The sequence below is a fragment of the Choristoneura fumiferana genome, chromosome 20 (genome assembly GCF_025370935.1).
Source record: "Choristoneura fumiferana chromosome 20, NRCan_CFum_1, whole genome shotgun sequence".
Taxonomy (NCBI): Eukaryota; Metazoa; Arthropoda; class Insecta; order Lepidoptera; family Tortricidae; genus Choristoneura; species Choristoneura fumiferana.
Window position 1 is genome coordinate 13653030 of NC_133491.1, and position 14784 is coordinate 13667813.

A 14784-nucleotide genomic window follows, 5' to 3' on the forward strand; every position below is an offset into this window, starting at 1 on the left:
CTAACCCCTCGTATGCGGAAACTAAAAAAGTACTTACAGCATTATATTATAGTCGCATCTGCGTTTATTAAAAGCACAAATTCTGCTGATTTTAATAAAAATACAAAAAATGGCCTTAAATCCGACGCGGATCCGCGTCTAAGCATACCAGGGGCTCAATCAATACGGTAGGTACCGAATTTTATCTCAAGAACCTGAAAAAGGAAAATGAATGATACTCGTCATCTCTAAGGGAAGGGAAAATAAACAAGGGTATTTTGAATGAGAACTTATTTTTTGTATTAAATGAAGAATTTAATTTATTTAATTTGATTTAACTAAGTTTAATGAATTAAAACGATTACATTGCTCACCCGCGACCTTATGATTGTCAGTTAGGACACCTATTGAAGAAACTGCAATAGAGCTGCGAGAGGGGGCATTGCAGTTACAATTCAGTTGTACAATGCAGTCGTTCCAACTGCAATACGACTGCATTACGACCATGCAGCAGGCTTGCAGTCGGTATTCGGTTGACAGGACTGCACGGCAACGGCAAGCGGACTGCACAGTCGGCTTGCAGTTTTGATGTAGTTGGTGTAACTGGAACTGTCATTTTGCAGCTGGGTTGCAGTTCAAATGCTGTCGTTCTATACCGGCCCTAAATTATAAACACCATTCATAGAACTCTTTTGCATATACAGTCTTTTGCAAATATCTGAACACGACTCTATTGTTAAGAGCGTGGAAGCGTGTTCAGATATTATAGATCGAATTTTGCTTACAATTTTATGAGTTCGACTTTACATAGAGAGATTATTCTCCTTCCTTCTATGTTCCATACGTCTATAACCCACACACAACACACACAAACATCACGCCCGTATTCCCAAATGGGTAGGAAGAGGACACGAAACGATACCGCTTCGGAGCCACTTTTAGCAATTTTAGGTTTTAAGTTGGACAAAAACGGTACAATAGTGACAGGTTGCTAGCCTGTCGCCTACGGTACTTATACCAAAGCGGTATACTTAAACCTATATCCTCAGTCGCCTCTTACGACATCCACGGAAGAAATGGATAGGTGTAATTCTAACCCGACACCACACGGGTAGCCCACGAGGTCTATAACTGTCTATAACCCATTTATTTTTAATTGCCAAAAAGACTCTGCTTTTGATTCAACCTTCTTAAAAAAGGTTTTAAGAAAGGTTTTTGTCAAAGGTGACAACTTAAAGCTGAAGTCTTCTGTTCATTCTTGTCAATCATTGTCAATATTTTTACCGTCACACCCTCAGGTCACACCGAAAAATTACAGTGAATCATGTGATATATAAAATTGAACCAGTGTTTAAGCCATGATGTTGAGGCAGGCCATGAATGCTGTTATGTACACCGCTATATTTAGTTCTCTTGTGTTAATCGATTATGTTTTGGGGAACGGATTCGTGGCAATGACTCAGCGATCATTCTGCAAAATCTTCTGTTTCTTCAAGGTACTTTTGTGACGGTTAACTCTTTGTGATCCTGACTTTTTGCCGAAAATATTTTTTCCCAATGTTTCATTCCCCGAGTGTTACATATGAGCCAACGATTTTTTTTAAACTGTAAACTATTCATAATATATTTCAGGACTATCGTGTAGAGCTCTATAGGTTCGTTTTATAACAATCCTGAAGTACAGCCATACCAACTGAATTATATACTTTTGTGCTAGTACAGTCACCAGCACCTATATCTGAAACAATGAAGCGTGCATAAATATCTGATACGACTCTATTTCTAGGGCCAGTAGGACGTGTCAGATATTTTTGCACGCTCCGCTGTGGCAGATATTAATGCTGGTGACTATACTAATATGTTCTCATCCCATACATTTGTCAAGAAAATCGTAGTGGAATTGATTTTTAAAAGGTTTCATCCTGGTAGGTACATGAATCTGATTGTCTGACTGTACGCTCAGCATCAAAAGTAGCTGCATACTTTTGTGCTTTGTCGTTTTACAGCAACGTACTTAACAACATATGAATTTGACAAACGTGTTAAAACGACAGAGTTAAAAAATGTTCCGCTACTTTTGATGCTCACTGTACATAGCTTCAAAAAGCTTTTAAGGGAAATAATACTTTTGGCGAAAAAGAACTTAACTATTCACTGCTCTTAGAAATTATTTCATCATCATCATCTTCATTGTCAGGCGAAAGACGTCCACTGCTCCCCCAAGCCCAAGCCCCCCAAGTCTCTCCACTCAGACCGGTCTTGTGCTTTCCGAATCCACGTGATCCCGCGATCTTAAGCAGGCCGTCGCTCCTTTTTGTTGGAGGCCTCCCGCTAGCCCATCTCCCGGTCCGCGGACGCCATTCGAGAACCTTCTAACGCCATCGGCCATCAGTCCTGCGAGCAATGTGCCCCGCTCAGTGCCACTTATTTGCAGGAAGATAATCATAATAAAGCTGACTGACTCATTATAAATTGTATAATTTTTACAGAAAGCGTGGAAAGAGGAGGCCAAACTCGCTCCCCCTCCGACACCCAATAACATTAGTCTGTCCATGCTGTTGATGGAAGTTGTGACACTGTCCTTAACCATGATGGTAAGTATCTATACTTCGTTTTGCATTAGAAATAGGGTAAACAATTTCGACGAGTCTTTTTATTGAAAAACGTTTTAAAAATAACGTAACCAACAAAAAGTCGGAAAACCTCCGACTTTGTCACTTCAAATTTATAATCTCAAAAATAAAAATAAAACGATTTTGATAGAACATGACTATGTATGAACCATATCTAGAAAAACTTTTAAAATAAAAAAAAACCGCATTCAAATTTGTCCACTCGTTTAAGAGCTACGGTGCCACATATAGACACACATATAGGGGTCAAACTTATAAAACCCCTCTTTTTGCGTGGGGGGTTAAAAACAGTAACTTATAATACCAAAATAATGTAAATGATCATTATGACCATGCTAATAATTGTTACATATTTGCTGGCTTATTTTCCAAAAGTGTTTTTCACTAAAAAGACACGTCAAGATCGCTTACCTTATTTCTAATGCTAAAAAAAAGAAGTATAATTCATTTCATTAAATATTAATAACAGGAAACAAATAATAAGAGTGTGCGAGATACCCGGTTTTAAAATAAGATAGACCCATCTTTTCCCGTGGGTGTCGTAAAAGCTGGCTAAAAGAGTTACGGAACCCTTCTTTACGAGTCCGACTCGCATTTGACCGATTTTTATTTCGTGGTGTACACCAGCACCAATATCTGACACAACAAGCGTGCATAAATATCTGATACGACTCTATTTCTAGGGCCGGAAGGACGTGTCAGATATTTTTGCACGCTCCGCTGTGGCAGATATTAATGCTGGTGACTTACAAGCATCGACTACCAAATGCTATATTCTTCCAGGTCCTCAATAAATACAAATACTACCGCGGCAGGGACCGGATAGATGAGTTACTGGACGAGAGTAAGGAATCTCTGCGTCAGACCAACGAGTTTTTGGAAAAATGGCGCGTGCGACGGGTTTGTCACAAAGTAACTTAATGACAATATAAACACTCAACAGCGAAAATACAAATTGAGACATGGATGCACAGAAAAACCAGAAAAATAGACCAGCACTGGGAATCAAACCCAGGTCCTCAGCAATCCGTGCTGAACAACCAGCAGCAGTGGTGTAGGGGTTATAGCACGCAGCACGGATTGCTGAGGACCTGGGTTCGTGGGTGTCTCAGTTTGTATTTTCGATATGGTTTCACGGGATACCCGTAAAAGTAACAAATTTGGAGTTGAAATAAAAAATACTCCTAAAAAAAAACAATCATAACACTCAATAGCCCAAAATTTGGCTCACTCTACATGAAAAATATCCTATTAGTGCATACATATGAAGGCCAGATTTTTTTGCCACTCAGAACCTATTTAAGAACAACGATTTCTGTTAACTACTACTACTTAGCCGGTGCTTTGTGGGGGTGATGTCTTCCCTTCGAACTCGGCCGCTTTTTTGTTGTGCTGTTGGAGATGCTTCCGTATCCTTGTTCAGCCACCAGAGAAACTGCCGTTGATTGAATGCTTGAATCATCTGTTACAGATGCAAAGGCTTTTGATCATCATCATCATTATATCAACAGTAGGACGTCCACTGTTGGACATAAGACTCCTCCATAGACCTCCAGTTGCTTCGGTTGGAAGCGGCCCGCATCCACCTTGAACTCGCGGTTTTAGCCAGGTCATCCGTTAATCTCACTGGTGGATGTCCTGTGCTTGCGCTACGCTTCGTCATAGTTTTATAATTAAACAAAATAATATTTTAGGGCAGCGTGAATAAAAAATACAGCAGTTTACGAGAACATTAGGCAAAAAAGGCCTAAAAGAGACTCCCATTGTTTTACCCTGGTCTCATCATTCATTTTATCATCAAAATTTGAACAAACTTTCTTTCTCCAGCAGGCGAGCGACTGGGAAATGTCTGCTAAAGGCACATACCTGGACGATGAGCCGCAGGAGATCCAACCCTTGACCCTGGAGGTGCCTATACTCCACATGGCGATAGTTGACGTGAGTGGGTTCCCCCACTTATGTCAATGACCATAGCTAGTCAAGTCCATCAAGTAGGGGGATGTGAAGAATAGGGAAGCTCATTAACTAATAATTAATTGACAATGTCCTGGAGAAAAAATATAATTAGTCCGTCAATTACGTTAGCAAATAAAACATTGAATTAAAAAAAAATCAAAAACCTGACTGTCTTAAAAACTAAAAGGAATAAAATAAGTCAAGAGACTTATTTTTTTCTTTTTTAGATTTAGACCACTAGGTCTAGAACTCTATCAAGTGTTCAACAATCGGGGCCCATTACCAAAAATTTTTGGTCTGGTCACGATTTGAATGGGGTCCCAACTGTTGAACTTTAAATAAGCTACTTAACAGAGTTCTAAACCACTAGACTTTTAGTTTTTAAAGCAGTCGGGTTTTTTGATTTTTTAAATTGAATGTTTTATTTTATACTTTTTTGATATTTTTGTGGAAATGGTAGATTAAGATTGAATAATATTTTTTTCGCAGCGCCATATTGAAATATTACCCTGACATACCCTCCGACAGCTATGAAAAATCAAATGATACCTCAATATAATATGTTAAAATCCGTCCAGCCGTTTAGGCTGCAGTGAGGACCGAAGAAATGGACATACATACCCACATACATACATACATACGCTCGAAAAATATAACCCTCCTTTGGGCAGTCGGGTAAAAATATCACATGTGCTTTTTATTTTGTCAATTAATCAGAAAATTACAAAGATAAAGCGCGTCAAAGTTTGGAAGTGACGTCATATTGAAATTTAAAGCTAAATCGTAAGGTCGCGGATGAGCCAAGAAATTCTTTTAGTTCATTGGCTAAATCTTCATAATTTTTCGTTTAATTGTCAAAGGAAAAATACGTGTGCAATATTTTTTGATGATTTAAATTACTTATTGACTTGATAACCGAGCGTGTCAGCTGGCAAGATTCAATGATAAACTTTATAAATAAGGCTGTAGTTATAGCATCGGGCAGATAAATTGAGTTGACATTAATTATAATTTTGTAAATGTAGATTAAGATTGAATAATATTTTTTTCAGCGTATTGAAAAAGATTTTGTATATAAAATAGATAATATAGAAAAATTATGACACCTCTCTAGACGTTGCTGGGTTAGTATGGCAGGCACGACCACCCGACACCTTTAGTCGTTCTTGCCGTTTAAATGGTTAATTTTTGTTTCAGGGTATATCTATATTAATATACATGACAGTAATAAAGAATCCTTACCCTTTCCGAGATGTGATACGCAGTCTTAGGCCGCCTGCATATTTATATGTCGTGTTGTGTCGTGACACATCAGAATGCTATCGGGTTCATACATTTTATATGGTTGCGTTCACATTTATCCTGATGCAGCGTGTGTAGTGCGGCATGTGTTATGTTGCATCAAAGCTATAGAGAGTGAGAGAGAGACAGAGAGGATCACAACACAACACGACAGATAAATTTTAACGTGAGTTTATTCTATTATTATCTGTTCAAATTACCCCGTTTTCCTTATCAGACACTCGGTACGACTCGCAGCCAGCCGGAGCGAGGGGACGCTGGTGACACCATTAACAGGACCGACTCCACCCTGCTCTCCATGACGTCACTCCTCGATAACGATTTCAGGTGATGAAGCAATAACTAGAAGTACTGAACATTATTTGACGACCGGATGGCCAAGTGGTTAGAACCTGACTACGAAGCTTGAGGTCCCGGGTTCGACCCCCGGTCAGGGCAGATATTTGTATGAATTATACGAATATTTGCTCTCGGGTCTTGGACGCTTAATATGTTTTTAAGTATGGTATAAGTATGTTTATCCATATCCAAAGCTTTGCTTAGTTTGGGACTAAATAAATTGGTGTCAATTGTCCCATGATATTTATATTTATTTCTATTATATGATTCCATTATCTATCTCTACTACTATTATAAAGAGTTAAAATTTGTGAGCTTGTGAAGGTTATAGTTATTATCTACAACCGATTTAGATGAAGTTCGGTATACAGAAAGTTTTAATGCCGGGGAAGGACAATCATAGTTTTTATTCCGAAAATTTCATAGTTCCCGCGGGAATAAACGAATTCTTCGCCGACGGAGTCGCGGGCTACAGCTAGTTGTTAATATTGTTTTTTCTCCCTTTTTACTCGTACAGTTTTACACTGATAAGACACTCTTTTAAGTCACACTCTCTTGACAGAGTGGTCGTGGTCCTTGGCAGTAGCGAACCTTTATTGATGACTTTCTTGATAGAATAGCTCTTGCCTTCCACACCGCAAAGCTGGAATCCGGAGTTTGTAGTTGACAATAGAGAGGCCGAAAAAGCCGTGGTGGCCTAGTGGTTTGACCTATCGCCTCTCAAACAGAGGGTCGTGGGTTCAAACCCCGGCTCGCACCTCTGAGTTTTTCGAAATTCATGTGCTGAATTACATTTGAAATTTACCACGAGCTTTGCGGTGAAGGAAAACATCGTGAGGAAACCTGCACAAACCTGCGAAGCAATTCAATGGTGCGAGTGAAGTTCCCAATCCGCACTGGGCCCGCGTGGGAACTATAGCCCAAGCCCTCTTATTCTGAGAGGAGGCCTGTGCCCTGCAGTGGGACGTATATAGGCTGGGATGATGATGATGATGAATAGAGAGGCTGCTTTCGACTCTCACACTAGGTTCATCATAATCATCATCATCACTATCATATCAGCTAAAGGACGTTACTGTTGAAAAAGAGGTTAGTTCCGATTCGCCGGATTCTTGTTTCGTCGGATTCTTGCTTGTTTGTTGTTGCATGACTGCGATTGCCTAGAAATCGGTTAGAATCATATTTTTAAGGAAACAATACGATTAAAACCACGACATTTTCATAGAAAAATTCCGACGAAACAAGAATCCAGCCAATTAGGAACTAACCAAAATAGGCCTCCCCCATCGACCTCCAGTTGCTTCGGTTGGAAGTGGCCTGCATTCACCGTGAACCCGCGGCTTCAACCAGGTCATCCGTCCATCTCGTTGGTGGACCTTCTACTTATACTGCGCTTGCTGATCCGTGGTCTCCATTGAAGAACTTTTCGCCCCCAATGGCCATCTGTTCTCCACGCTATATGGCCTGCCCATTGTCAGTACAACGAGCTAATTCGCTAACGAGCGAATAATCGGCTTATCTATAAAAATACGGCTGATCTATAATAATATACATATAAAAAGTTTAAGATATACTTCTTCCAGGTTGTCTGCAGAATCAATAGCTGATGACTACGGGTTGGACGCAAGCAGCGACTCGAAGACTGTCGAGTTCAGGAACCGGTATCTCTGGGATGTTATGGAAGAAGACTCCAGCCCTGACGACTAATCATGTTCTGTATATTGTAAAATAAAATATAATGTGTCTGTTAGGTTAAAATGTCAATATAGAAAGTTATCGGCGGTTGTTACAAGCTTTTATTAAAATTTACCACAGATCTAAACGTCAGTCCGTCGTCTGAAGAGGGTTACATAAAAGAAAGGTTATTCTGTCGTCATTCTGACCAGAACGATGGACTGAACTCATACCAGAATGAGCGTGTAATGGCTCGATGTTTGTTTGTTTGTTTGTTTGTTTATACTCTTTATTGTACAAAAAGGAAAAACAAAAAGGTTACATAAATAAAAGTTGTGTTAAGTACAAAGGCGGACTTATCCCTGCAGGGATCTCTGCCAGTCAACCTTTGAGTGGTAGAGGAGCAATCCAAAAAACAAAGATCGACAAATAGAGCAAAACATTTGAATAAATATAACTGCATATGCACATTACAACTCCTATACGAAAGCGCACTCTAACCAAAACAAGGAAAGGCACACCTCACTAGTTGCTCAATCTCTTTATTAGGTACTATCGAACCATTTGATTCTGACTCACTAACGTTCTTTACAGTAACTTTTACACTCTTGTTTCTTTATAAAAAATATGGCTCTGTCCATTGGAGGACAATTTTGACAGTGTCTAGTAGTTTTTGCCATGGTACGGTAAAAAAATTCTAGAAAACGAAATATGAGAGGTAATCGTGGATGAACGATGGTGGAACGATGACCAACTTTTACACTGAATGAGTGTTTCTCCGACAGGCTAGTTGGCGCTACTATTATGAAGTCCACTCTGACATTGATGTGTAGGGTTCCAACCACAGTAACTACGTCAGCTCATATTCAAGTGCAAATGTACTAGCATATGAGCTGACACAGCTTTTGTAGAAAACGGGTCAGGCAGTCCGTTCCCACCTTCCCGCGAATAAGGTCGTGTACTAAATAATCTGATGTTCAGTAAATAAACTTTATATTCTATAATAACTTTATAATTTATCTCTTGATACTGAGTCCCCACAGATGCACGTGTGTGATTGGTTTAATAACGAAATGAGACAATCGCAGAAAAATTGCAACGTGCAACGTCAAACGGACCTCACGATGATTATTCGCGTTAATACCTTTGGCTGTTCCTTCGAAGGAACTATTGTGCTTTTTTTTCGCACTAGTTCGCCTAGTAGAGATAAAGGAAGAAGTCTATACTTCGTCTAGGTATCTCTATCTATCGTGACTCTTCTGGTATTGCAGGTGCCCATAGGCGACGGTAATCGTTCACCATCAGGCGACCCGTTTGCTCGTTTTCCCCTATGCCAAAAAAAATATCTAGAAACCCGTAACCCTCATCCCCTTGTCAAGCATTGAAATTTTCGCTATGACTTTTTCTATGACAAGGTTCCGCTGTAGATCTGATCGTACCAGTAAGCTGATAATCCCTACAAAGGTTCCATCGCACGACTGGCGCGTTAATACTCATAATGAGGTGGGGACTTAGGTGGGGATGGTTATTAATTTACTATATTGGGTTCCTTTACGTTCAAATATCCTATCATATACTTTTAAATGAGCAATCTCATGTATAAAATAGTAGCTTTTGATAATTAATTGCAATCTATTCTGTAACGCTGAAATTAATCCCTGTAAAGATAACTCGTGTCATACATAAAATACTTTGCACATACGAAATCTAATGCGATAACAAAGTGTAATACTAATTAGAAAACCTCTATGCTACAATGATTTTGCGTCACTACTATTATGGTTACCATGGCCACAACAGTTTGTTGTTGTTCGTGACAACGCCTTTCAACTCCTAAATAATACGACGCAAGGTGTTTTGTATTTTTCTATAAAATTATTTAGTTTACAAACTTGGTGCCAAAATATAATTCAAAATGGTAAGTCAGCTGCTAATTCTGGCCATTGTGACATTAAAATTATAGTTGTTTAATACAATTATTGTGATTTAATATTAAAAATATGTTTTTAGCCACCAAAAGGAGGAAAAGGTGGCAAAAAGGCTCCCGGTAAGTAGAAACGTTAAAAATTCTGAGTTTTTGAATTTTGTGGTGAAACTTACTAAAATCTGTGAGGCTGTCCAACAATGTGTTGGAAGTTTCCAAACCGCACTGAGCCCGCGCAGGAACGAAAGTCTCAGCGCTCCCATTCTGGAATAAAAGCTTTTAAAATGGCTTCTGCCCATTAGTGGAATGTAAATTAGATAAACTTGAAAGAATTGGCCTTTAATCGTACTCGTATCAATCAGTATTAGGTACAATGTATGTTAGTTTTTAACGACGCAAAAAAGGGGTGTTATAAGTTTGACCTATGTGTGCAAACATGTTTTTTTTTATTCGACTGGTTGGCAAACGAGCAGGTGGGTCTCCTGATGATAAGAGATCACCACCGCCCATAAACATCTGCAATACCCCTGGTATTGCAGATGCGTTGCCAACCTAGAGGCCTAAGATGGGATACCTCAAGTGCCAGTAATTTCACCGGCTGTCTTACTCTCCACGCCGAAACACAACAGTGCAAGCACTGCTGCTTCACGGCAGGATTAGCGAACAAGATGGTGGTAGCAATCCGGGCGGACCTTGCACAAGGTCCTACCACCTGCAAAAATGTTTCATCAAAATTGGTTTCGCCGTTTTTGAGATATTGAACTTTGAAGTGACAAAGTTGGGGATTTCCAACTTTTTGTTGGTTCGTTTATATTGTTCATTTTAAATAGAGACAGGGCGATATATTTCTGAACAGTCAACCAATTTGATTCCTTCGCCACCCCAGAACATTATAATAAATAACGTTTTACGTCACTAGATAAACATTGTGTATACAAATAAAATTATTTACTATGATTATCTGTGCATGAGAATTTGCTATTGAAATTTTGTTGCACAATATATAATTAAAATAATTATAAATAATAATTATTAATTATATATATATATATTTTTTAATTAGGGACTAATATTTTAAAATTGACTATTGCAGCCATCATCATCGATGGCGTGGACACATCAGAAATGACCAGAGAAAAACTGGAGCAGTTCACATTAAAAGTTAAAGAAGAACTAGACAGAGAGAGGGAAGAACGTAACTACTTTCAATTAGAGCGAGACAAAATACGAACTTTTTGGGAAATCACTAGGCAGCAGTTAGAAGAAGCAAAAGCTGAGTTGAGAAATAGAGAGAGAGCAACAGAAGAAGCTCAAGAGGAGAACGAGGAGCTTCTGGAAACAGAGAAACAGAAGATAAAACATTTGAAATATGAGCAGCAAGCGTCATCTGCTGCACTTAGAGCTGAGAACTTAGTTGCATTAAAAGCGGCTAAAGAAGAACATACTGAACAAGAACTTGAACTTCTCAATGATAAGAGATCTCTAAGGAAAGAGATAAAAGAGAAGCAACTAGCAGCCCAAGATGAACTGAGAAGAGCCAAGTTATGTCATGCTGAGGAACTGTCTAAAACGAGAGCAGAATTTGAAGAGAGAGCAATGCAAATTGAAGATAAAGCTGACAAAAAACTGCATGAGACTAAAGTGGAGTTGACAGTGAAGCACCGGACAGAGATAGCAGAAGTGGAAGAGAGAAAGAATAAGCAACTATCGGAGTTGATTGCTCATCACGAAAGAGCATTTTCGGACTTGAAAAACTATTATAACGATATCACTTTAAATAATTTGGGTAAGTATTTATGTATTCAGAACTTGTTAAAATAAAGTTTTACTTTTAAGTAAAGTTGTTAGCGGCAATAAAGATCATATGAAAATAATCCTTTTAATAATAATTAGTTTCGTAGGCATCGGATATAAAGATCATATGAAAGTAATCCTACACTGAAAGTACTAATAGCTTTACTTTGGATATTCTTAAAAAAGTTCTGTACTTTGATGAAAATTACTTGCATGTCTTTTGCAGGTTTAATCAGCAGTTTAAAACAACAAATGGAAGATATGCAGAAGGTAAAAGAGAGAGCAGAGAAAGTAGCTCGAGACGCTCTAGCCGAGGCCAAAGGTCTTCGAGAGCCGTTAGAAGCAGCCATAATTGACAACAAGGAGCTGAAGAGGCAGATGTCAAACTATGATAGGGATAAAGCGGCTTTGGCTGTTAGTAATCTTAATTTAGTAAATCTTATTAGGTCTTGTCGTCTAAATAAGAAGAATTTGAAATAGGATATGAGCTGAAAGCGCCTGTCTTTCGTATTATTCGAAACAAATTGCAGCGCCTGTTGATTGCACAAAAAGTTTTTGTAAAAATATATCTGTTAGATATGTTTGCTAACTGTTCTTGCTTGTTGCTACCGTATTTCATATCAATCTCAGAACTAAAATGAATGAAATTCGCCTTTTAAAACTTTGACCTTAACAAATAAACATACACTACAAGTTAAATAAACGCTTGAAACTGCATCTTTGCAAATTGTTATTCAAAAAAATAAGATTTTGGAATTCAGATTTTTTTTGTAAAATCTACGCGTATGTAGCCAAAAAATAGGATGTTCAATATTTTCAAGGAGAAGGGACAAAGCATTGGTATCGATTTTAGAAGAGAAATTGAAACTTCGTAAAAGACATTTAATTCTTCTTAATATAATAATCATAATAATAAGTTGTTTATTTACTCGTAGGCAATGATCCCACTATGACCAATTACGAATAATTGAATTAATTAATTAAATTATATTAATTGAAACTAATTTATAATAACAATATCTTAAATAAAATTAGTCCAGTGCCTAGTAAAAAACCAATCCTCTTTAAAAAAAAAACGAAATGCGAAATAATCTAACTGTACCCAAGGCATTAAAACTCACAAAAAACCATTCCAGGCTAAAACCAAACAGCTGTCGTCTCTCGAGAAGCAGTTCGAGGTCTTGAAATGGGAGTACGAGGTCCTCCAAGTGAGGTTTGACAGGATCCAGGTGGAGCGGGACGAGTTGAAGAGCCGCTTCTCGAGGGCAGTTCTGGAAGTACAGCAGAAGGCTTCCATGAAGACTGCACTGCTGGAAGCCAAGCTGAAGAACTTGGAGGGACGAGATAAAGGACCGCTGGAGGTGCATGTGAGTAAAATAAGGCAGTTTATTTAAATCTAACCTTTGCCTGTGGCTTCACACGCGTAAATTATTTGGTCTAGCATTTGAGTTGAATTCCTGGGAGTTCCCGAAAATTTAATATTCCATGAACTTTACGGTGACTGTTAACATCTTAACGAAACACACCTGAAAAGAAATTTAAAATGTAAGTGTGCGTAAAGTTCCCAATTCACACTGGATTCGCGTGAAAATTACGGTCCAAGCTCACTCATTCTGAGAGGAGGCCTGTGCTCTGCAGTGGGATATTTATAGGCTGAGATGAGATGATGATGAATCTATAATATTTTTCTTCGTCACTTACAGCTATACACCTTGCAAGGGTAGCCGTACAAATCACATGAGTTGAATTTTATGTCTCGCCTTTCTTATTATGTTCATTTTCCTTAGGAACTTCTCAAGCTGAAAGATACACAAGTAGAAGACTTGAGATACGAAGCAGCTCGCCTAAGGAAAGCTCACGACGATCTATTAGCTACTTACGAAGCTAAGTTAGCAAAGCTCGGGGTTCCTGCTGAAGAATTAGGCTTCAAGTAAGTTTTATGCCAAAAGTTTGTTTATTTTAATGCCATCTACACCAAACTATAGGAACTATTAAACCAGATAGGGTAATTTGAGGTGGCGTCAAGAAAAAGCTGAACGTGCTGCCATCTAAACACTTAGTGGCGAACTTTTACGTTCAGTAACACAAGCGAGGCAAGGTAGACAGTTTCATAAAAATCTACCGCCTATGCATAGCATAAGGGTTAAACTTGTACGAATGAGAGTGAGTTTGACTGATTGCTAGTTGGCGCTAGTACTGTGAGATCTGTTTGACAACTTTGACATTCATGTCATATATTTCATCGGTTAAATAACTAAATAAACCGATTCTGTCATCATTCATCCACCATTACTTCTCATATTTCGTTTTCTAGTTTTATATTTTTCTAAAAACGACAACAACTAATTATAAACCAATCGCAAGCAAGACTAACGTGAAAAGCCCCTCTCTGTGCTAACGCCATCTATCGATTGTTCGTCTGTCTAGAAACTCTCATTCTTAGTTACATTTCAAGGCAAAGTCTTTGTGTTCTATACTTAATCCTTGTTTGATGCCATAGATGGCGCGCTTAACTAGGTAGTTGTTCATTTCAAATTGATCGTAAAACAGTGTTTCTTATTTATTTTCAGGCCATTGAAAGCTGTGGCAGTGGCTGGACTGTCTCCTGTTATAGGACAAGGTCCCGCGGGATTAGTAACTAAAGATCAAATTTAATCAATATTTTTTTGTATGAATTTTGTTTATGTATCATCACTGCAAATAAATATAAGGTGAATAACTTTTTTTCTTGTCAGACTGTACAGTCAATCTATTTAGTAAATTATTCGCCTAATATGCCTGCCTAATCAAACGTATCTATAATTTAATTGTGCTGCAATATTTATTTCTATAACTTTGTTATTGAACGAGCATTGTCATAAAGCCCCAAATGGCAATAAAAGTGTTATGGACGATCATTAATATGTTTTTTATTTTCCTGATCAGATGTTCGATACAATTTACCTTTTTGCAATTGGTTAACCCTTTGAATGCCAATAACAACTAAAGGTATCGTTTGCAGTCGTGCCTAACACGCCAGCGTCGCAAAGCGTCGTTTTTTTTTCTTTACACAACACTGCGAGATTTTTCCTTTCGATAACGCAATAAAAGTGCTTAGCGTGTGTGTGACTGATCATTTCATTCAAATATGAAAGCTTTAAAATGTTTAAAAAAGCCATGATTTTCATGCTTATATACTGACTT

The 14784-nt window shown here is 38.3% G+C and overlaps 2 protein-coding genes across 6 annotated transcripts; both read left to right on the forward strand.

The window, feature by feature from the left end:
* Positions 1 to 1263: 1263 nt before the first annotated feature.
* On the forward strand, positions 1264 to 7995 carry LOC141439107 (uncharacterized). Of its 5 annotated transcripts, none has more exons than XM_074103242.1 (6): positions 1264 to 1475; positions 2469 to 2573; positions 3396 to 3524; positions 4440 to 4550; positions 6088 to 6197; positions 7793 to 7995. In XM_074103242.1, the coding sequence occupies exons 1-6, from the start codon at positions 1338 to 1340 to the stop codon at positions 7914 to 7916; spliced, it is 717 nt and encodes a 238-aa protein (XP_073959343.1). In that variant the 5' UTR covers positions 1264 to 1337; the 3' UTR covers positions 7917 to 7995. The 5 variants fall into 5 exon arrangements, with proteins under 5 accessions (XP_073959343.1, XP_073959347.1, XP_073959346.1 ...); XM_074103246.1 differs by having other exon boundaries at positions 7804 to 7995; XM_074103245.1 differs by having other exon boundaries at positions 4440 to 4520.
* Positions 7996 to 9713: 1718 nt separating this feature from the next.
* Positions 9714 to 14530, forward strand: Gas8 (Growth arrest specific protein 8). Its single transcript, XM_074103232.1, has 7 exons — positions 9714 to 9801; positions 9894 to 9930; positions 10901 to 11593; positions 11828 to 12015; positions 12738 to 12968; positions 13389 to 13531; positions 14172 to 14530. The coding sequence occupies exons 1-7, from the start codon at positions 9799 to 9801 to the stop codon at positions 14254 to 14256; spliced, it is 1380 nt and encodes a 459-aa protein (XP_073959333.1). The 5' UTR covers positions 9714 to 9798; the 3' UTR covers positions 14257 to 14530.
* The last annotated feature ends 254 nt before the right edge of the window (positions 14531 to 14784 follow it).